The sequence below is a fragment of the Hippocampus bargibanti genome, linkage group LG16, assembly GCF_051943395.1.
Source record: "Hippocampus bargibanti isolate YZ-2025 linkage group LG16, ASM5194339v1, whole genome shotgun sequence".
Lineage (NCBI taxonomy): Eukaryota > Metazoa > Chordata > Actinopteri > Syngnathiformes > Syngnathidae > Hippocampus > Hippocampus bargibanti.
The window spans coordinates 26,701-50,774 of record NC_142749.1 but is presented as its reverse complement, the minus strand read 5'-3'; the positions used below and the strand labels follow the sequence as shown (position 1 = coordinate 50,774).

At 42.5% G+C, this 24,074-nt stretch overlaps 1 protein-coding gene and 1 long non-coding RNA gene across 3 annotated transcripts in view; one reads left to right on the top strand and one right to left on the bottom strand.

Moving 5' to 3' along the window:
- Positions 1-132: 132 nt before the first annotated feature.
- Positions 133-4,075, bottom strand: LOC148886020 (uncharacterized). 2 transcript variants are annotated; one of them, XR_016117876.1, is made up of 3 exons: positions 3,864-4,075; positions 3,598-3,666; positions 133-3,515 (listed from the first exon to the last, which is right to left on the bottom strand). It is a non-coding gene; the product is annotated as an uncharacterized LOC148886020 (long non-coding RNA). The 2 variants fall into 2 exon arrangements; XR_016117877.1 differs by lacking the exon at positions 3,864-4,075 and having other exon boundaries at positions 133-3,353; positions 3,441-3,515; positions 3,598-3,853.
- A 162-nt stretch (positions 4,076-4,237) lies between these two features.
- The window catches only part of LOC148886019 (C-type mannose receptor 2-like), a 31,749-nt gene continuing 11,912 nt past the window's right edge, over positions 4,238-24,074 (top strand). The window contains exons 1-7 of the mRNA XM_089017167.1: positions 4,238-4,435; positions 6,409-6,582; positions 16,461-16,634; positions 16,940-17,113; positions 17,418-17,591; positions 18,313-18,486; positions 23,736-23,881. Coding sequence (XP_088873293.1) covers positions 4,249-4,435; positions 6,409-6,582; positions 16,461-16,634; positions 16,940-17,113; positions 17,418-17,591; positions 18,313-18,486; positions 23,736-23,881 — 1,203 coding nt within the window. The 5' untranslated portion in view covers positions 4,238-4,248. The remainder of the gene's footprint in view (positions 4,436-6,408; positions 6,583-16,460; positions 16,635-16,939; positions 17,114-17,417; positions 17,592-18,312; positions 18,487-23,735; positions 23,882-24,074) is intronic.

The window sequence follows — 24,074 nt, the reverse complement described above, 5'->3', positions numbered from 1 at the left end:
TCATAGCCACATCCACACGCCCTCATAGCAACACCAGCTGAAAATGGCGCGTCACAGCAACATCCGTGACACTCTGACGAAGGCGGAAGTAGTCGCCGAAACATGTCAGGTATTTGAACACCTACAATACACTGTCTGTAAGTAAGGAATCTGCTTAACATTAATAAAAGGGCTTGTTGGAAGGGTTCTCGGGTTTCCTACCGTCTTGCAAGGTAAAGTCCGACTACAAAGGGGGCTGCACTTTTAGTGTGTAGTCATCTCAAACCCGGTGAAGATTGTCCACAGCCTTGTGAGACTTTAGAGGGAACCAGGGGATACTTGAAAACATGGCTCAAATTAAAATGAAATCAGGAGTAACGATAATAATAATAATAACCGCAATTGGACTGATTATCACAGGAACAAGTTTACTATTTCATGCACAGGTACAGTTACAACAACCTGACAAACGGTACTCTGATTTGAACATAAAACAAAACATCACAGATCCTGCCTGTGGCCAACACCAACATTTTAGTCTACTCAGAGTATGCATTCCACAAAATAAAACCACAGTAATCACCCTAACAGTTACTCAGTTACGACACAAGGGAGTATACGTCACAACAGATAGGAGTTTTTGGTACATGATTAACGATAGAAAAGGGGGTTGGGAAACACTAGTGGCAGATCCTCAGGGTTATGATTGGTCAACATATACTACAACCAAATATGCTAAACATCAAAGGCCACTCATATCACTGATAGAGAAAAACAATGGCAGAACCTTAATTTTAACCGTAGATCTGAAGTCAGGACAGCTCTTAAACCCAGAAATGCCCCAAACTACTTCGTGAATGTGGCTAGGATGCACCTGTTGGGAATTTCTGTTGTGCCAATGGAGGACAGGATATGACACATGTTACCCAATCCGGTTGTGCCAGACTTACTCAGTACAATTAAAGAAACCAGAATTAACTAAGGCAACAATTAGAGCAGGAGTTAAAGCAACAGTGCTTCAAACTACTGACGATTGGTTCCAAGTTTTTACTGGCGTCTCTGGCCAAAACAACAACTGGCTCCTCATGGCGGAACAGGCTGAAAACACCACTGATCAAGACTGTGTGGTCTCCGTGGGACCATGACCACTACTGCAAATAGTTCCTTCTGTTTTGAATAAAAGTTGTCTTTTACAGGTTATGACCAAGACTAACCCCACGAGAAGTTGTGCCATATTAGATAAAGCATTCCCCCTTACAGGTCCACAGAAGAAGAAACCACTGTTTTCTAACAAAGTTGCAATGGGAAATTTCACGTGTATCAACAGGATTGGAACTGGTACAATATTGGGTTCATTGAATGTTTCTCAGTGTTTTGAAATTGAAACTGTTGATGAACGTTTTACACCCTTATCACGTAGTGACATATGGTGGTGGTGTGGTAAAAATGCCATTTATGATAAGTTACCATTCAATACCACAGGTTATTGTGTTTCAGTCACCATAAGTTAGACTGTTTATTATTTTTTATTTCTTTTATTTTTTAGTGTTAATCAAGTTTTGATGTGATGTGTCATGTGCAAGTTTATTTTTGACAATTTTATTGGCAGATAAGGAGTTTATTGTGGTATTATTTTAATTATTAAATGGGGAGTTATCATGTAATAAGAGTTAGAATGATATAGAAAATAATTGAGAGCTTTCCAATGACTATGCTTCCGTTCGCAGCAGAGGATACACATGCGCTATTGTCGATGACGGAAAAAGGGCTTCTCCGTTTCCGACGTGGCACGTCCCTGTGAGTTTGAGATTTCACTAACATTGGTGCATTTGGAGTTCCTCGTGGCGTACCAGATGAGTATGAATTGGTTAACCATATTGCTGCACGTTAGTGATCCATTTTTATTTGGAATCAGATGGAAATGAATGACACGTGTTGCCGGGATCCACCATCTCCACTACAGTGTCCACGAGCATGCAAATTATACGGAAGGAGCCTATTGGATTGGATTGGATTGGATTGGATATGCCTTTATTAGTCTCACAGTGGAGAAATTTACATTTCACAGCAGCAAAGTGATGAAAGGAATGAAAGTAGAAAAACGAAATACATGAGCTGCTGGAAAGGCAGCCACTCTCGCGGCGCCGTCTTGAAGTCAAAAGAACAAAAAAAAACTAAATAACAAATAATATGACAGCATAGAGACAATATGACAAAACAAAGACACAGAGAGACATTCATTCTTCAGGACTTGCTGTACCCTCTTTGTGATGACACAGAATGATGAAACAGTTCTGAAAGAGGAGAGGATCAAAGCGTCTTTCCACCAGTGGATGAGGGACATCATGGTGGAATGTGCATGTCAACTACAAGCTAAATGTTGAAAGCAAACACGCAGCTGTAGCATCCATTGACGAAAAGAGATTGTCTCACATCTCCTGTTCCACATAAATCTGCTTCAATTCCAAGCCGCAACAGTTCCACATACGCATCGGCGCTCTGCGCTGACGCTCCTTTCTTCTTATTGCGGGTTCCTCAAGCCATGCATCCATCCAGCCGCAGACCGTCCAACGGCACTGACCTATTGGGTTATTGGAAGCAAAACGAGTGACAGTCACATCTCTGATGGCGTTCTGGGACTGATTGGCGGTCGATGTGCTCTTGGTTGAGGCCAATGGAGCGTGTGCGATGTTTGGTGAACAGTGACGTTCAACCTCGCCCGGAAGGCTCCGCACACTGAACTGGATGGATCATTCCAGCGTGAACCCGCCCTTGTCATCAGAATTGTGGAGGAATACCTTTGTCACGTACAAATTTAGTGTCTGTCTTAATTTCGCTTACATTTTATTTTTCAGCTCTCTGGACATTGTGTGGGGGTTGCTGCATTCCCTGTATCCAAGTTCTGCTTGTCCAATTTGTTACTACTGTTGCGCCCACGACGTTTAAAGTGAATGGGGTGTACCCCCTGCTGTTACGAAGGAAGCGTGATTCAGATTTAGGAAACAGCTCAGCTCACTGACACATGGTTTCACTTCAATACCAAAAGCGGTCAGCGATCCCACAACATGACGACGACGAAAACAGTGTTAATGTTAATAAAGATGATGTTGACTATGACAATGAAATATCTTTTAACATTTTTGATCTTTTCCCAGATCCAGGCGATTATGAGTGACAACTTTTCCTCGATGATGTGTGACAAGTGAAATAAAAATACCGGTATTCAGGGGGAGACGAGTTAGGCGACGAAGTGTAAAACCCTGACAATTCTAGACTCTATCAGGTAAAAGTAAAGACCAGTTAAAGTTAGCGCGAGGGCAGACTCGCCTGTTGAAAAGGATACAGTTAAATTCTGCAAGGGGCGGCGGTGTCCTCTGGCAAAATAAGAAAACACGTTAAAGGTGTGTGAACATGTGTGTGTGAATGGGAGTAAGATTACCACTCGGTTTGGAACTCCATACCAAACAGTGAGATTGTAAGTGGTGACTTGTTGTGGATGAAGAGGGAAGAATTGTCCGCCCTCACCAGGGTAGAAGCTTGACAATTACCACAATAAGGCATTGATCACCACCTCACTAACAACATCCCCAACTATTAGGACTCCCTAGGAGCACTCACCATAGTTGGGACCAAATTGCCAAAATAGGAAAAGGGCAAAGTAAACAACGTAAAAAAGAAATAGACAACCTAGAATGTAAAGATTGGACAGTGGTAGAAAAATAAGATCCAGAAGCACTAAAACTGTTACCGTATTGGATAAAAAAAGTATGATTTTAACGGCAAACTTTCGACGGCGGGAACAAAAGACTTACAGCAAAAAAATCAGAAACAAAACGAACTGTAAGGAAAAACAAATGAACAAAGAAGGTATTCAGCATACTTACGTATGGATGAAAATAGCAGGATAGAGAGAGGCAGGTGAACAAAAGAGCAAGGCAAGCGAAAATAGAAAAAGAGGAACAGGAGAGGCAGCAACAGGAAAGAGATGGAAAACAGGAACAAGAATGTAGAGAGCGAGATAAAACAACCACACTGTTTCACTGAAAAGAGGACGATGAGTATGTAGGGCCGTACAGAGAAGCAAGCAGACGTGATTTACTTACACAACTGTTATGACTATAGGGTGGCTGTGATCTTTACAATTCAAGACTCCACGTGGGGCTTTATGATATATATTTTTTTCTCTCTCTCACGGAGTAGCGAGTATGAGTCGTCATGACGCGCCGGGGGTCATCATAAAGCCACGCCCTCTCTGACAAAGTAAATTGGATGACAGAGGTCTCGCACCTCCCCTTGTGGGCATATAAATACCATGCAGCGCAACTCCTGAGTAGTTGCTTGTTGTCTCATTTGAGACAAGAAGTCTTTTTTTCCTCGAGGTCAAAGATGAAGAAGGACAAAGCCCTCCGATGGCTTGTGCTGATACTCTGTGGTGTTGCTCCCCTGCTTACAATCGGTGAGATTCCTCCCTTTTTTGGATGTATTTTTTTGAAGAATCAGAATCAGAAAGCCTTTAATACTCCCACAATGGGGTCATTTGTCAGAATTTGACAGCAATTTGAAATACGAAGTGAAAGATGAAAAACAAGCAAAAACTAACTTGTTGCTGAAAAAAAATAAGAAGAGTATCCAATCCGATCCAAATTTGAAATGTGGAGTGAAAGATGAAAAACAAGCAAAAACTAACTTGTTGCTGAAAAAAATAAGAGTATCCGATCCAAATTAATTTACTACCAAAAATAATGATTGTACAGTCTACAACCACTTACAAATGCAAAAACATAATAATTATAGTTTTGAAAGGCGCTTATAAATGGAATGTATTATTATTATATTATTATTATTATTATTATTATTATTATTATTATTATTATTATTATTATTATTATTATTATTGCAAATTTCCCCATTGTGGGACGAATAAAGATTTTTATAATTCTGATTCTTCTTTTTCTTCTTCTTCTTCTTCTTCTTCTTCTTCTTCTTCTTCTTCTTCTTCTTCTTCTTCTTCTTCTTCTTCTTCTTATTATTATTATTATTATTATTATATGTTGGAATAAAACTGCATATCATGTAGTCACATTATATTCGTAAACTAGTTTGCTTTGTATTATCCAAGTTACTAACACTCGCACATAGCTCATGTATTTTTGTTATGACTTTCTCTTAAGACATTCAATAACAGAATGTCTCCTTGAACAGTCTGTTTCTGCTTTTCTCAAGATATGCTTGTGTTTGCACCAGTCTCAACCGGTATAAACTGCTCCCCTTCCCTTTAGACGGTTGAGATTTTTGTAATCAGACATTCCCAAACTTTCAATAAAAGCAAGGAGGCCAGAGACTGTTTTCAGAGTGGGTCGGATGGATGTTACTGAACTATCTCTGAACACTCTCCTTGCAAGTTATATCTCATGTCTTTGTGTCTTCTTTCACAATTGGTGATAATGTTTTGGGTTTAACCCTGACATTATATAATGTATGTATTTTTCAATTGACGTGGCTTATTGCATGCGTGCGTGATTTCGACTACGGATTTTGAGGTGCGACTTCAAGTGAAAGGGAGCAGTCGGCTGCTCTGGGCGGCTCCCAAATAGGAGCCGTCTCCAGTCGATCACCTCAACAAGCCACTTCGTGCGCGAACGACACACCAGACCGGCAAATGTTGCCTGCCTTCTTGGCAAATCTTGCCCGCCACCGCCGCCGCCGCTGCTTTGCCTAGAAACGGAATGTGTTTTCCTAAAAATTGCAATCATGTTTTTGGTTTTGCATTATATGAATATTCTTTTTTGGGTCAATCTTTTTTTTCTTTTTTTAAGCAATGTGAAGGGTGTCATTTTCTGTGTAACTTTATCTCTTGTTTCTATTTATAATTTAATTTTATTTATTACCTTCTTTTGAATCTTCTGGGGCTGAGGTTCTGTCCGTCTACTTTGGAAAATGAGATCCAAATGCCCCTTATAACTTCTCGGGAAAGACGGAAGCACTTAGCAGGCTTCTGATTGGCTGTCGTGCCGAGTATGCAAATTGCCAAACAAACCGAAATTCAGACATTTTTTTATGTGTTATTTTCCTTGAAGTCGGCCACTAGGGCTGAGACGTTTTGTAAGTTGTACGCCCGACGGAAAAGTTGCACGCCCCGGGCATTCGGGCAGAGCCATTTCAGACACTGGTTATTGTCATGTGGACGGGGAGGGCGGTTGAAATCTGTTTGAATCCGCAATTCGTTCTTTAATTGAGTCCATTTGTCAGTCAGGTCGGATTCATTGATTTGTAGCTAGAGTGAAAACCCCCTCACTGTGCAGCAGGGGGCACGAGAGAGTCAAAATGAATGAACCGCTGTCTGATACACAAGCAAAAAATGTCTCCCTGTTTGGCAAAGCTTCACTCTGCCGTCTCTTCTGACCAATGTTTTTGCCTGCACCCGAGCAGATGCGGCGGTGTTCGGAAAGTACGTCGAGGAGGGGACATGCCACTTTCCCTTCACCTTCAAGCGTCAGCAATACGCCGCGTGCACCCGCGACGGGATCCCAAGCGGCAGGCTGTGGTGCGCCACCACGGCAAGCTTCGACGACGATGAAAAATGGGTATATTGTCGAGATAAGGGTGAGAAATCAAAGTTTACCTTATTATCCTGATTATAAGGTGCACCGCCTTTCATTTGGGTAATCTCTCAAAATGACTTCGCCAGTCGAAATTTTTTTTCTCAATTCGGCCCACATTTTCAGTTTTTGGCACAATGAATAGAAATGGAACTAAAGTGAAAAAAACCTCACTGTCCAGCAGGGGGCATGAGAGAGTTAAAATGAATGTGTCCGGTTAAAACTTCGTTTGTCTTTCCTGGTTCGCGCATTGTCTGGAGTTCACTTGATAAAAATATCAGCAAGTACAATAGATGGTGAACAAAAAACTACTTTATTCTAATGAGACAGAAAAGGCACTTCTCGTCTCGGTGGGACGAAGACATGAGCACAGAAAAACAAAGAGAAAGAGCAAAAGAGCAAAAAAGACCGAGCTCCCGCTCTGACAAGTTTTTAAACATACAGAGTGGCGATCTGTTGTCCAATCAGTTGCGAACAAGTCGACCTTTCCCGTCCAATCGGTTACGAACAACTCAGTGTTGGGCGGGTCTCAGATTGAAGTTGGAGCCGCTGCCTTTTCCTTCCAACGGCTATTGAACTAATAAGACTGATAGTTTTATTTAACTAAATTAGACTGAAATTAAACGTGCACAATTCATAATATATACTAAGCTAAACATGAAAAAACATATGTTTACTTAATCTAAACATGAAATAACGTAATATGTTTACTAATGTGCATAAACACTCTATCATTCCCTCCTGTTGTACATTTAAACATCAGTTCATACATTTCCAAAAGATTTCATGCATGCACGTCATACTAATTGCACAGGGAACCATTCTAATCTCATCTATCCAACGTCTAATATTATTTAACTTACCATGGAGAAGGCGAAAAACCTCTATCACAATTTTGCTGCTGTGATATATAACCTCTCCATCTTTGAGGGTTTTTAATGAGGAAAACTCCTTCTCGGCTCTCCGTTTTCTTTTTTTGCTTTTGTTCTTTGGAGCAACCACTCTCTGGCCATGGTGTACTATCCCTAGCTACAACACTGGGTCCCCTTCACGCATTTGTTGATACAAAACCTTTGCGTAATTCACCTGGGAATTAGTTATCATTTTCATTAGCATTGTTCTTAAGCATGGAATAATACAACCAATGACTAAGAAAATAAGTACAATCACAATTGCGAATGGGATAAACATTCTGAGCAAAGTCTTATACCAAGAGCCCCCAAAGAGCCCGTCAAAGATCCACGGTTGATCAGGCCGGTGATCTTTGGCCATGGCATCTCTGAGATCCCTGACAACAGACAGAGCATCAGTCATGTTTATGGAATTCGCTTCTTCGGGTATGTACGTACAACAAGTATCACCCACCATAGCACAGACGCCCCCTTGTGGCGCTGTCAAAAGGTCCAAAACCATTCTATTTTGCAGCACCATTTGTCTAATTGCTGCAATTTCAGTGTTTTGCATTTCATCTACTTCCAAACTGGCGTTTACAAACACTTGAAACCTGTAGTCAATTGTTTCAATTCGTAGCATGTTTTTAGCTACTCCAATTTGTGGAAAAAGAGCTAACATTACCTTACTTCCCGTGCTATGGTGTTTGAATTGTTCTGGAACATCAGTTCCCCAGATCGAATCGTGGGGCTTAAACGACACTCTTCTTTTCACATGATGGTGTGCTGGACGACTGGTAACGATGAAAGTATTGTCAGTTACAGTAACAGGTGCGCACATACCGTAGGCTTTCGGAGGAATAAAAGAATACACTTTCCAACCACATAACCACCAAAGATGTGAAGATACAGGTAAAATGGTGACATTGGTGTTTAACGGTAGCACGTATAAACATCTATTCTCATCTATAAAACCTAGATTTTGACCTGTACCGTACATTGCAACGCATACTGGTAATCGCAATCCGCTCTCGGTCATAACCTGATTTTCAGTTTCCAAAATGGTATCCAAACTTGGAACAATCTCTCCTCTCGAAGCATTGCGAAGAACTGGAAAATGTTGATCAGGTTTATGCGAAGATATTAACATATACGCAGCTCGAGCCATTTTATCTCCAAATACCTTTGAATGCACTCTTTGTTGCGTTACAGAATGTGGCATAAAAGAACAAACAAAGCAATTACTTTTCCTATTTTGTTTAGCAATGACTGTAGCATAACGATACCACGTGTTTGATAACAACGGATTCCAGTCATGTGTTTCTCCTGCAAATGGTTGATATAATGCATCCATGACATCTGAATTTTGGGCTTTTTTGTCAGGTGTTTCCATCCAGGCTGTCGGTTTGATGTGTGGTTTGCGCTGGAAAGGCGATGTCACGACTGGTGTTGTCAAAGATGACATCATGCATATAGTTACAGGAAAACCAGTGTGATGTTCACGAAAATCAGGACAGAGTCTCAAGTCCATGCATCCTGCAACCTTGTGGGTTACGATAACGAGTTGGATATCTGTCATTGTGCCAGTTCCAGTTCCTAACCAGTTCCCTCGAGTTATCTTTCTGACAATTCGTTTTGCTTCTTGGGCACAGCTATTTTGAACCCATTTTGTTTTGGGCTCAGAATGGACCACAACGGAGTCCCAACCAGTGGTCCAAGTCTTCCCTGACTTGATACGAGCGTACCAAGAACCATGAGGGTAATCACTTCCCGTTTGTCGTGCTTCGTTCCTGAGGATGTTAAGAGGAAATGAGATGATTCCTGCATCTTGTAGTGGCAAGCAGGCTACAGGATGTGCCATGCTAGGGCACTTTTCTGTCATCGTTGGTTGCAATGGTGGAGTTTGGCAGGCTGATGGAATGGGAGGCTTTACGTGCGTCATCTGGATTGCCTCCACTAATTCATACAGCAAGATGATGTGGACCAAACCCATGGCTATTGAGTGGTTTGGCTCCGTCTCTCTTCCACCTGCTCCGGATCTGGTTGGTGAACGATTTTGCAGTGGCTTTGATGCACCCAGGTGGACCTCTCGGCGATTTTGATGGCAGTTGGCGTTGTTATCAGCACGGTGAATGGCCCCTCCCACTTTGGCGCCGACCAGGACTTCCGTTTAATTGCTCTGATCAGCACGTGGTCTCCGGGGCGAAGCAGCTTCTGCTCCTGTGGAGACAACAGGGCAGACTGCGGCAGTACACAGGCTGACTGAACCTCTTTTGTTGTAAACATTTCACACAACCATTTTGCCAACAAAGCGCCTGGATCTGATTCATTTTCTTGCCAGGGCACACCTTCCCATAATGGGAGGATGAAAGGTCTGCCATGCAAGATCTCAAAAGGCGTTAAGCCATTATTAGTGGGTGTTATTCTCATATATAATTTAACCAAAAACAGACATTCAGGCCAAGGTTTGCCTGTTGCCTCCATGGTTTTTCTGAGTCGATTTTTTATTGTGCCATTCGTTCTTTCAACCAATCCTGCACTCTGTGGATGATATGCACAGTGGTTTTTTAATTTAATACCTAAATGTTCAGAAATTTTGGTGATTACGTCATTAACAAAATGTGGTCCATTATCACTCCAAATTATTCTTGGTATGCCATGTTCTGGAATAATATGTTTGCATAATGCTTTTGCAACGGATAATGCATCGGATTTCTTTGAAGGCACAATTTCCACCCATTTGGTGAATAAATCAATTAACACCAAACAGTATTTATAAGAATTACTTGTGCTTAGTTCAATGAAATCCATGTGGACCACTTCAAAGGGGTGTGACCCTTGTGGAAATGTTCCTCTTTTTGGTCGCATGTTACCTTGTGGATTGTGTTTACAGCAAATCAAACAACTCCGACAAAAGTTTTTTGCATACGAATTGAAACCTCTGCTTAAATGGAATACTTTCCCTGCTATAAACACCATGCCCCCTGTTGATATATGTGAACTACCATGGCTCAATCGAGCCACCATAGGGAACATGTTTCTCGGTAAACATGGTTTGTTGTCTATTTTATACAACTCATCAACGAGCTTAGCACCATCGGCAAGCCACAAATCTTTTTCGGACTTTGTAGCTAACGCTTGCATGTCCTTTAAAACTTGTGTAGGCACTAATTCACGCATTTCTTGATTGACCAAATTGAAAGTAGTCTGAGCGGCGTTCTTGGCTGCTGTGTCCGCTCTCGCATTGCCTGAGCTAATTCTGTCTTTAGCTCTCGTGTGCGCTGCACATTTGCATACAGCTACACTTTTTGGAAGGAGGATAGCTTTCAATAAGCCTCTCAATAAATCTGCATGTTCGACAGATTTTCCGTTCGATGTAGTCATTCCTCTGCGGTTCCACTGAGCTGCAAAGCAGTGAAGTGTGGAAAACGCATATTGACTGTCCGTAAAAATCGTCACCGTTCTCCCTTCCGCCCATTTACACGCTTCAGTCAATGCAACAATTTCTGCTGCTTGTGCTGAATACGTGTTTGGTAATGAGCCATCAGCAACAATTTCAACATCGGTCACAACAGCATAGCCTACCCTGTTAGCCCCTGCGTCTGACCTAGACGCAGAGCCATCAACGTACAGGTAGATGCTGTCAGGTAAAGGTATGTCTTTTAAGTCTGGTCGTGGTTTGCAGTTCTCATTTATTCTGTCAACGCATGAATGTGGTTCTCCGTCCACAGGTAGAGGTATAAGTGTCGCTGGGTTAATGCTATTGCACCTCTCAACAGTTATATGTGGTTGTTCCAGCAGGGTTGTCATGATAGACAAATGTCGTGCTGGTGACAAGAAGGTCATTTTTGTGCCTGTAATCAATAAGTCAACTGAGTGTGGTACCATCAGCGTTGTGGGATGAAAAAGTACTAGTTCAGCTGACGACTGAACTGCCAACGCTGCGGCACACACTGCTCTAACACATGCTGGAAGAGCTGCAGCTACTGGATCCAGTCTTTTAGAATAAAATGCAACTGGTCTCAGCTTTTGTCCATGCTTTTGTAACAGGACTGAAGTCATGTATTTGTCTTTGCAGTCAACTGTTTGAACAAAAGGTTTGTCATAGTCAGGTAAAGCTAAGACGCTAGTGTTTGCTATCAAATTTTTTAATTCTGTAAATGCTTTACTGCCCTCTTCGGTCCACTGAATAGAGTCTTTCAGTGCCATTTCGTCTTGGTATATAAGTGTCAATAATGGTTGGGTAACTTGTGCATAATGCGGAATCCAAGTTCTGCAATAATTGCACAGTCCCAAAAACGTCATCATCTGTTTTTTCGTCTTAGGTCGAGGAACCTGCAAAATTGTCTGTTTTCTCTTAGTTGTCAACTCTCTTCCCTTTCTTGACAAAAGATGTCCTAAGAAAACTACTTCTTCTTGACAGAACTGCAATTTATCCAAAGAAGCTTTGTTACCTGTATTCGCTAAATATTGGAACAAAGCTATTGATACAGTCTTGTTCTCATCTTCAGTCGGTGAAGCAATTAAGATGTCGTCAACATACAAAAGAATCTGAGAAGATTCAGGATGTTTAAAATCAGCAATACACGAAGACATTTCCTGTGAAAAAATTGTAGGACTATCTGTAAACCCTTGTGGTAATCTTGTATATGTATATTTTTTCCCATTAAATGTAAATCGGAACCAATGACGTGAATTTTTGTGTAACGGAATGGAGAAAAAGGCATTGCTCAAATCAATCACTGTAAACCATTTTTTGTCAGGTTTTAAACTGTTCAATAATGTGTGCGGGTCTGGCACACACGGAGCACGTGATTGTATGGATTTATTTACCTGTCGTAAATCATGCACCATTCTCCAAACTCCAGATTCCACTTTTTTAACAGGAAATATCGGTGTATTACATTCACAAGTTGGGTCTTCAATCAAAATACCAGCTTTCACCATATCCCGTATTACAGGGGTGATGCCAATAATAGCGTTCTGTTTTAATGGATATTGTTTAAGTCTTGGTCGATAAGTCGTTTTAGGCAATACTTCAACTGGTTTCGCTGTTTTAAGTAAGCCCACATCAGCTTTTCCCGATGACCAAAGGGTGGCAGGGACGTCTGGAAAGTCCTCCGCCCCTAAAGTGGCCATCAGTCATAATTCTAGTGAATCGACCTTTACTGGGTCCCCCATAGCGTCAACTACGAAGGACTCCAGAAAATTCACTTTTTTGGGTTTATACCCTTCTTCTGTTGGTATTAAAGCTATTTGCAATTTTTGTAACAGGTCTCTCCCCAACAAATTTATAGGACACTCTCCACTCAAGACCATAGTGACCTTGTATGGACTTAGTCCCTCATCTAAAATTTTTATTGGTTTGGAAATCGGTAACAATGTCACTTTCCCATCTGCAGATACCACAGAAATTTGTTGTCGACTCGGAGTGACACCTGGAATGGTGTCTCTTAACACTGATCTGCATGCACCACTATCGCAAAGAAATTTGACATCCTTTTTCCCGATTTTTAGCCAATAATAAGGTTTTTCGTTTTCCGGTAAGGTTAAGGCAAACACATTAGTCAAATCCAAGATTTCAACTGGTTTTATTGATTCCCATTTCTCACTGTTGTGATTGTTGTCATCAGTGTTGAAATGGGGTTCCTCGCGTCAATCTGAATGTTTTGTTTTCTGTCCTTCACCATATCGCGTATTATATGGTGGAGGTCTGTAAGATTTCCCATGTTTCCTTTTCGGTATAGGTTTCTTTTTGCAGTGGCGAGCAATATGCCCTACACTGCCACAACTGTAGCATCGATCATTGTGCGGCATCCGTCTCTTCATCCGATCCTGGTATAACACTTTCTCCATTATGTTACCCATGGTAGATGCCATCACATGTTCCATCGGCGAATCTGCACCATTTCCCCACTTTTTTCTCACCACTTCTTGGGCGTGTATTGCCCACTCCATGAGATCAACCAACCTTCCAGTCCGGTGTTGGACATAATGTTTGCGAATGAAATCTCCAATTTCCGGCGTCAAATTCTGCAAAAATGTTTGCTTGAATTGGTTGACATATATGGAATTCTCATCAGCAGATTCAGGAATACAGCAATGGTTTCGAAAAACATTTTCCAAGCGTCCCCGAAAAATGTTAATATCTTCCCCACGTAACTGTCTACAATTCTGAATCAAGCCAAAGTTTGGTGTTTTCTTCCATAATGTTCGGATGTTTTCACAAATCAATCTTCGTTGGGTTGTCGCTTCCTCATACGTCATGGTCGTTCCCATCGATGTTTTCCCAGTAAAGTCACCTTTCACCCGATTCCAATGGTGTCCCAAGCATCTCCTGAGAACCTTAAGTGTTTCTTGTCCATTCAACTGATAAGAAGCACATAATTCCTCAAAATTCTCAGTCCAACTTTCTGCATTTTCAACAACATTACCTAGTCCTTTACACGCCTCTGCAACATCACTGTCGCCCCATGGCCGATAAACCAAGATAGTTTGATCATGTATGCTTGAAGAATTAGGATTTGCTACCTGAATGAGTGGCAAAACGTCACAGTCGCTTCCATTATTCATTTCAATTCCATTCAACTCTTCAAACGGATACAATTGTCCAGAACAATTTGCTTTGCTCCTCGTACGCGAAGAGACACAATCAGCAGCAATCTGATTTTTAATATCAGGTTGCAATCCTCGTATTCCTCCAGTAGGGGGCATAAGCGCTCCATTCTGCTGGTCTGCCCAACAGACATTTGGAGTCACCACCGGGGGGGCCCACCCAGGGGGGCCCACCCGCCCCACAGGGGTTGAACAAATGGCGTCCTCCCCTTTCTTCAGCCCCGCGGAGGAGGGGTAGAAGGAGGAGGGGGAAGAGAAGGAGTGGTAGGAGGGAGGTTGTGGCGCCTGCCCGGCGGCGCAGCCCCCCGCCTCTTTTCCTCGCCTCCCGTGGGGGAGCTCTGGGGATTGAAACAATGGCTGCTTTCCATTTTCCACCAACTTTTCATTGGGACGTGCAACAGACGAAGCCACAGTCTCATCGTCAGAGCCCACTTTGGAAGACATTGCAACTATCGCTTTCTCCTCTTTTTTCATTCGTTTGGCTTCCATTTCCCTTTCCCTGATTTTTGCTTGCGCAATCCAAGCTTCGCAGGCAATTATCTCGGCACGTATCTTTCCAAGAGATTTTTTCATCGCGGATGCTTCCTGAAGTTTCAATCGAAACATGATTTCCTTCAAAGGTTGTAGTTGCAACGCACCAGAGAACGTACTACAGTCCATCCACTTCTTGCAATAAAGTTCGCTACCTGGGAACTTTTTGGACATAAACTCTACGTCCCTATGAATTGGGGTCTTTTTAGAAAAAATAGCACCCATTTTCACGATTGCAACAACAAATTCCTTCTTTAACTATCACCAGAAAGGAAGCACACCTCGCGATGTTGATTCAAACCCAAGAACAAAGGGCGTGATTCGCGCCAATCCTCAGCCAGGATGCGCGTTCACGCACACACACAAGGAATGCTCTTACGCACACACGCACACACACACACACCAACGGCTCAAATGACTTCGCCCCCACCCTTTTTTCTCTCCGAGACAAAGAACTTTCTCTGTGCCACTATGCTAGCATAGACAAACCAAGTTAAGAATGTATTTTTTGATCTTATTTCTTTCCTCTCGACTCAGTACTATAGCAGCTGCCCTAAAACACTTCCGCTCTTCAGAATAAAAGCGGTCCACCACACAAACTGAATCCCAGCTATCACCACCTTGTGAACAATATTCTTTCGCTGGAAAACTTCCGATTCACAATTCGGCGTGTGGATATTTCGTGCACATTAATATGCACTCCTCCACTGGCATACGTATTCTCATTTGGCCACCTTGCCTAACGAAAATCGCTTCACACCGGTTCGTACGTGAGTCAAGTGGAATAGGACCGTCTCTGGCCGGGAGAGGTCTCACAATGCATTCAAACAATGGCTGCTAGCTAGCGCGCTACTTACTTAGTGAACTTTTGAGTACTGCCGTGTAGTCGTTCAGCCAGAACGCGAGGAGCCACAATGCCACCAGAAAGTTGTGATTCTTTCCGTCTCTCGCGTGGAGGATTGCACGAGCAGGCTTCAGTGAAGAACGAAAAAAATCTTCGTTTCTTCCGTAGGTCGCAGCCAAGGAGCAGGTTCGACGCGCCTCTCTAAGTGCCTCTCCCGTCAAAATTATAAAACGGGTCAACCACCAGGAGCTTCTTTAGTTCCCGTCTCGCCTTGATTGGGTCGCCCACAGTTTTTGGCACAATGAATAGAAATGGAACTAAAGTGAAAAAAACCTCACTGTACAGCAGGGGGCATGAGAGAGTTAAAATGAATGTGTCCGGTTAAAACTTCGTTTGTCTTTCCTGGTTCGCGCATTGTCTGGAGTTCACTTGATAAAAATATCAGCAAGTACAATAGATGGTGAACAAAAAACTACTTTATTCTAATGAGACAGAAAAGGCACTTCTCGTCTCGGTGGGACGAAGACATGAGCACAGAAAAACAAAGAGAAAGAGCAAAAGAGCAAAAAAGACCGAGCTCCCGCTCTGACAAGTTTTTAAACATACAGAGTGGCGATCTGTTGTCCAATCAGTTGCGAACAAGTCGACCTTTCCCGTCCAATCGGTTACGAACAACTCAGTGTTGGGCGGGTCTCAGATTGAAGTTGGAGCCGCTGCCTTTTCCTTCCAACGGCTATTGAACTAATAAGACTGATAGTTTTATTTAACTAAATTAGACTGAAATTAAACGTGCACAATTCATAATATATACTAAGCTAAACATGAAAAAACATATGTTTACTTAATCTAAACATGAAATAACGTAATATGTTTACTAATGTGCATAAACACTCTATCAGAATGAACCGCTGTCTGATACACAAGCAAAAAATGTCTCCCTGTTTGGCAAAGCTTCACTCTGCCCGTCGCTTCTGAATGATGTTTTTGCCTGCACCCGAGCAGATACGGCGCTGCACGGACAGTACACCGAGGGGGAGCCATGCCACTTTCCCTTCACCTACCGGCATCAGCAATACACCGCGTGCACCCGCGACGGGCGCCAGGACGGCAGGCTGTGGTGCGCCACCACGGCAAGCTACGACGACGATCAAAAATGGGTATATTGTCGAGATAACGGTGAGAAATCAAAGTTTACCTTATTATCCTGATTATAAGGTGCACCGCCTTTCATTTGGGTAATCTCTCAAAATGACTTCGCCAGCCGAAATTTTTTTTCTCGATTCGGCCCACATTTTCAGTTTTTGGCACAATGAATAGAAATGGAACTAACGTGAAAAAAACCTCACTGTACAGCAGGGGGCATGAGAGAGTTAAAATGAATGAACCGCTGTCTGATACACAAGCAAAAAATGTCTCCCTGTTTGGCAAAGCTTCACTCTGCCCGTCGCTTCTGAATGATGTTTTTGCCTGCACCCGAGCAGAAACGGAGCTGCACGGACAGTACACCGAGGGGGAGCCATGTCACTTTCCCTTCACCTACCGGCATCAGCAACACGCCGCGTGCACCCGCGACGGGCGCCAGGACGGCAGGCTGTGGTGCGCCACCACGGCAAGCTACGACGACGATCAAAAATGGGTATATTGTCGAGATAACGGTGAGAAATCAAAGTTTACCGTATTATCCTGATTATAAGCTGCACCGCCTTTTATTTGGGTAATCTCTCAAAATGACTTCGCCAGCCGAATTTTTTTTCTCGATTCGTCCAACATTTTCAGTTTTTGGCACAATGAATAGAAATGGAACTAAAATGAAAAAAACCTCACTGTACAGCAGGGGGCATGAGAGAGTTAAAATGAATGAACCGCTGTCTGATACACAAGCAAAAAATGTCTCCCTGTTTGGCAAAGCTTCACTCTGCCCGTCGTTTCTGAATGATGTTTTTGCCTGCACCCGAGCAGATACGGCTCTGGACATAGAGTACACCGAGGGGGAGCCATGCCACTTTCCCTTCACCTACCGGCGTCGGCAATACGCCGCGTGCACCCCCGACGGCCGCCAGGACGGCAGGCTGTGGTGCGCCACCACGGCAAGCTACGACGACGATAACAAATGGGTATATTGTCGAGATAAGGGTGAGAAATCAAAGTTTACCTTATTATCCTGATTTTAAGGTGCACCGCCTTTCATTTGGGTAATCTCTCAAAATGACTTCGCCAGCCGAAATTTTTTTTCTCGATTCGGCCCACATTTTCAGTTTTTGGCACAATGAATAGAAATGGAACTAAAGTAAAAAAAAACCCTCACTGTACAGCAGGGGGCATGAGAGAGTTAAAATGAATGAACCGCTGTCTGATCTTCTTTTCCTTTCGGCTTTTCCCTTCACGTGGTCGCCACAGCCAAATCAGTGTCCTCCATCTTTAGAGGTTTGATCCGCATGTTTGTTTTGGCCAAGCTTTTACGTCGAATTCCCTTCCTGACACAACCCTCTGTTTTTATCCGGGCTTGGGACCAGCACAGGAAGACTTATGTCCCTTTGTGGCTACAGAACAAGCAACTCGTTCGTAAAAGGCTCCCAAACACCAAATGGTCATCGGCACAGCAACATTCAAAAAAGCAAAAACTATACTCACCATTTGATGACAATGCTCTGATCTTACCGTAAAATGGGCATCTCTTTCCCTACATTACATCACATTTGGAACTAATCCCTTATAAAACTCATCAACTTTCATTTCATTCATCATTTAGAGACGAGAAGCTGATCATATACACAAGCAAAAAACGTCTCCCTGTTTGGCAAAGCTTCACTCTGCCCGTCGCTTCTGAATGATGTTTTTGCCTGCACCCGAGCAGATACAGCGCTGCACGGACAGTACACCGAGGAGGAGCCATGCCACTTTCCCTTCACCTACCGGCGTCAGCAATACGCCGCGTGCACCCGCGACGGGCGCCAGGACGGCAGACTGTGGTGCGCCACCACGGCAAGCTACGACGACGATAGAAAATGGGTATATTGTCGAGATAAAGGTGAGAAATCAGTTTACCGTATTATCCTGATTATAAGGTGCACCGCCTTTCATTTGGGTAATCTCTCAAAATGACTTCGCCAGCCGAAATTTTTTTTCTCGATTCGGCCAACATTTTCAGTTTTTGGCATAATGAGTAGATATGGAACTAAAGTGAAACCCCCCTCACAGTACAGTAGCTGCTTTCAAGCACCGAATGCGGGCAGCCCCGGTTGGATCTCGGCCTCTTTTTTATGAATATTTCCCAGTGTTTGAGCTCCGGCAGGGGGGGGGGGGGGGGGGGGGGCGACAGGACCCCAACGCCGCCCAGGTTGCTGCGTCACGGTGGGATACCCTTGGGGCTTAGCTACGCCCCCGTAATTCCTGACAGACCACCGCCAATTCCAGTGACAGATAGTGCCCTGGGGAAACTCTGTTTGTCATCAATTGCTCGAAATCGGAACCTTGCAATTAGACATTTGTTTCAAAAATCTTTTGTGACGGTTCCCTACGTTGTTAATCATTGGAGAACGTATGTCCCAAATATCCCATGGGAAAAGGTTTGGACCCTCTCATATAAATTTTTCATCACAAACAAACAAAGAGAAATAACCTACAAACTTTTGCAGCGTTGCTATCCTGTTCAACATAAGATACGGTCCGTCCAGGATATCTCTTGTACATTTTGTGAAGCTGAGCCTGAAACTGCAACTCACCTCTTCAGGGCTTGCCCCGAAACTACTCTCTTCTGGAAACTCTTTGTCAAATAGGTTCAATGTAAAATCACTTCTCCGTTCATCTTTCACTACAAAATCATGCTGTTTGGATATTACAACAAGACCAACGATACATATTTTATGATTCATGTATTCGTTTTTTCTTGCCAAACATATTCATCCATCTAAATTTTGTGGGAGGAAACCCCCGATTTGTAATACCATATTTCAAAATGAAATGAAACTACATCAGAAAACAATTCAGCCATCTGCCGACCCAAACACTATCAAAACACATGATTTGTTGATGAAATATGGCATAGGTCCAGATGATTCGGCAAGCACATCATCCTAGGCCATACCTGGGCAAATTACGGCCCGCGGGCCACATCCAGCCTTTTTACGTCCCTGTCCGGCCCGCGTGAGGCCAACGCCATAAATTAAACAAAAAAATGATTTAACTTTTATTTTGAAAATCTTTAGGTCATTACGTATGCACGACGTAGCGTCTACGTCTTACGTGTGTATACGGAAGTGAGTGAAGGCGATTCTGTTCGCCAGGTTACCCTCGAGGCTCAAGATGTCGGCAGACCCCAAGAAAAGAAAAGTTGATAACGAATGCCGTATTTTCAACAAGACATGGACTGCCAAATATTTCTTTACAGAAATTAAAGGTAAAGCAGTGTGCTTAGTCTGTGGTACACAGGTTGCTGTGTTTAAAGAATATAATTTGAATCACCACTACACGACCAAGCATGAAGATAAATACAGAAATATGTCTGGTGAAGAGCGTGCAAGAGTGTCTGATGCATTGCTTGCAAAACTACAAACCCAACAAGGATGTTTCACTAAACTTCACACTCCCAGAGATGCAGCCGTCAGGACAAGTTGTGTCATTTCTCACAAAATCGCCAGAAAAAGTCGGGCATTTTCCTACGGAGAGTTTATTAAGGAGTGTTTATTGGACTCTGCTGCGCTGATGTGCCCAGAGAAAAAGGGCGCGTTTGAGAACGTTTCACTCTCCCGACGCACTGTAACGAGGCGGATTGAGGACATCGCGGGAAATTTAGAGCTTCAGCTGAAGAACAGAGCGGCCGACTTTGACTTTTTTTCTCTGGCTTTGGATGAGAGCTGCGATGTACGTGACACCGCCCAGCTGCTCATCTTCTTACGTGGGATAACCGCAGACTTTCAAATCACGGAGGAGTTGGCAGCCATGCAGTCAATAAAGGGACAACCACTGGTAATGACTTGGTCAGAGAGGTAAATGCATGTATGGCCATGTTAGGACTGAAATGGGACAAGCTTGCAGGTGTGACAACAGATGGTTGTCCAAATCTAACCGGGAAAAATGTTGGACTTTTAAAGAGAATGCAGGATAAAGTGACAGAAATGAACCCTGATCAGAAATTGACATTTTTGCATTGTATCATACACCAGGAAGTGTTGTGTAAGACAGTGTTAAAAATGAAACATGTCGTTGATGCTGTCACTAAAATAGTTAATTTCATCAGAGCGAGAGCTTTAAATCACAGACAGTTTGTTGCTTTGGAGGAAAATGAGGCTTAACATGGTGACATAAGCTATCACTGCACTGTTAGGTGGCTCAGCCTGGGCAAGGTTCTGAAAAGTGTCTGGGACCTGAGAGACCAGATTCAGGAGTTCTGTATTCAGAAAGGTCATGACGTCCCAGAACTTTCAGATAACGACTGGTTGGCAGACCTCGGATTCGCTGTGGATGTGACTGCACTAATGAACGAACTACAGTAAAGTCTCGTTATATCGATATTCAAGGGAGTCCGAAAAAATATCGATATAACCGGGACTATAGATATATCCGACCCTGTTTGCATGTAATTTTCTCCGTGCGTGCATAGAAATAGTATCGATATAACCGGGACTATCGATATATCCGATATCGATATGACGAGACTTTACTGTAAATGTCAAAATGCAAAGCAAGTACCTTTTTGTGCATGAGATGTACAGTGCAGTGAAGGCTTTCATGAGAAAACTGCAGCCTCTCTCAAGCCAAGTGAAGGTCAACATTCTGACCCACTTGCCAACACTTAAGGAAGCCAAAAGATCAGGTGATCACCTCCAAAAGTACTCACTCAACCACGTTAGAAGCATTGCATGCAGAGTTTTCAAAGCGATTTCAAGATTTCAAAACTCTTGATAGTGAAATGCACATGGTTTCTTCTCCCTTCAACTGCAGTGTGGATGATGCACCAAGTGAAGTTCAGATGGAACTCATTGATCTGAAGTCTGACACACTTCTGGCAGATCACTTCAGTCAAGTCAGTCTCACTGCTGGACTTCAGATTTCAATGCCCTTGTTCAAGCCCAGAACAGACTGGATTATTCTCACTGAAGAGTTAACATGAGGTGGAAAACATTACAAGTTATTGTTTATGGAGATTAACAAGTTTAAAAATAAATTGCACTGGTTCAATAATTGTTTTTCTTATTTAAACAATACACCACAATTTCACATCACCTAATATAAATATTTACAGAGTGATTTATTCTTCTGATTATCAATACCAGCTATTCAAAATATTTAATTTGAGAATATACAATGAAAGAAAGTTGGTGACCCTCTGACACAATTCAGGTTTCTCATGCGGCCCCTGATAAAAATTAATTGCCCACCCCTGTCTTAGGCCCTAGGACGAATCATCTGGTGTTCCCCTCCCTCCTCCTTGTCAACTTCAGTATGTTGTCCAGATTCAATCAAATGTTGATAAAACCCCTGGCACTCCCCCCCGACTTTTCTCCTCTTTTTCCTTTTTGTATAATGATTATCTGTCAGGAACTCTTGTTTCCTGTGCGATCAGGTATTGTCTCTGATGCCACCTAATGTATGTTGCCAACTGTTTACAAAATGTTAACGTTGCAGAAAGATTTATTGAGACACACTTTTATTTATTTACTTCTAGAAGCTCCACGAGCTATTTAAAACCAGTGGTTTTGTTTGCAGTGTTTGTTTCTTTTACGTTGTTTACATGCCATTTAAATAAAAAAAATACAACTCAGAGTTCTGAGGATGGGGTCAGAGTTCTGACATTGGGGTCAGAATTCTGAGACTAAAGTCAGAGTTCTGACTTTGAAGTCAGAATCTTGCCAACCATATTTTGTTTTCTTCAGTGGCCCTAATCCTCTTCCGTAAATACTTTCCTGTGATTTCCTACTAAATTCAGGTGAACCCATATTGCCTGTAAATACAGTTTTCTAAGATACATAATTTATACTACATTAAAGAGTTATATTGTAAAAAAAAATGCTACGCCCCCGTAAGTGAGAGCGACCGTTTACTCAGGTCTCAAGTCGCCTTGCAAGCACCAGAGGCGGGCAGCCTCGCACCATAAACTCAAGTATTTGCTGATCACGTTGAACCTCAAAAAAATAGACCTTTGGTTCACTCGAATGCTTTCTTGATGTCATCTTTGTTTTCGAGTCGTGTAAATCAGGGGTGTCAAACTCATTTCACATCGTGGGCCGCGTACGTGCTCGGTAGATGTCAAGAACCATTCAAATGATCCCAAATGTGCTATAAATAACCAAAAACATCACGTCTTTCATTAGTGTTGGTGTAAAGAAGCACAAAACATTAGGAAACGATGACATTGAATGAGCATTTCTTTGACACAACCGTTTGTTTTGTGATCAACTGTGCAATTTACTTTTTTCATTAACAGCTGTTGTCAAACTCATTTCACATTGTGGGCCATGAAGGTTCTCGGTAGCTGTCAAGGACCATTCAAATGACCCCATACGTGCTATAAATAACCAAAATATCACATCTTTCATTAGTTTTGGTTCTCGTGGCAATGGATGGGGAAAAGCTTCCCCCCCAAAGTTCTTAGCTTAGACTGAAGAACAAAATCGGTGTTGGGACTGTAGAAATTCTTCAGCCACAGTTGTTTTGTTTGGTGTTTGTCAATTGTGCGATGAATGGTTCATGTGATCTCAAAAGCACCAAATGTTCCACGCAGATAAGGAATGTGTTTGTAGAGGATAGAAGTATTCACGCAGCCAGCGATGAGGACACGACAACAAACAAAGTTACTGGTACTTATATGTGTTAGGGCAGTAATGAAGGATCACCTTTTGTCTGTTTCAGGCCAACATCCAAGAGTGTGACAGGATTTGCACTTCAATCAATCTTATGCTTGTTTTATGATCGGTTCAATTGCCTCAGTGAAACATTGCCTTTTCAAAATATTGTCAATTCGGAGTCAGGCGACCTGTGTTTTGTGTTGCTGAAAGACACTCAAACTGAACCAGAACACGACACAAAAGTCAGTTTATATCGTTCATTCTATCCTTCCAGTTGACAGTATCTGATGAGCAGGTTTCTGCTTTCTTGTGTTTGATCTCTTTGGTGGAGGCTTTTAAAATGGAAAGGTTCAAAGCTAAAATGAGTATTTTGTACTTGATGCACTTTGCATTTCGCAGGTTCTGGAGTTCTAAGTATTGTACGTGTTGAGAGCAAGCGTCCCATATTAAAGTTGGTTGTCTAAACACATTTTGTGGATCTGTGTTTTTCCAGCACAATCTCCGTGCCAAACAGGCTGGCGATTGTACATGTACAGATGTTACTACTTCTCTCAAGACCAACTGTCATGGAACGATGCTCACACCTTCTGTTTATCGATGAAAAGCAACTTGGTGACCATTGACAACATCCATGAAGGGGTGAGGCGCCATAAAAGCCAACTAAATCTGTCAACCATTTTGTTACTGTATTGTCTTCTCGATGAAAAAAATATATATTCCGCCATCTGTACTTATTTGAAGGTGACGGACGTTTGGCCTGTCATCCGAAAAGCTTCGTCAGTGAACTAAAGTTGTGCTGGTCACTCTGGCCCTTTATATATATATATATATA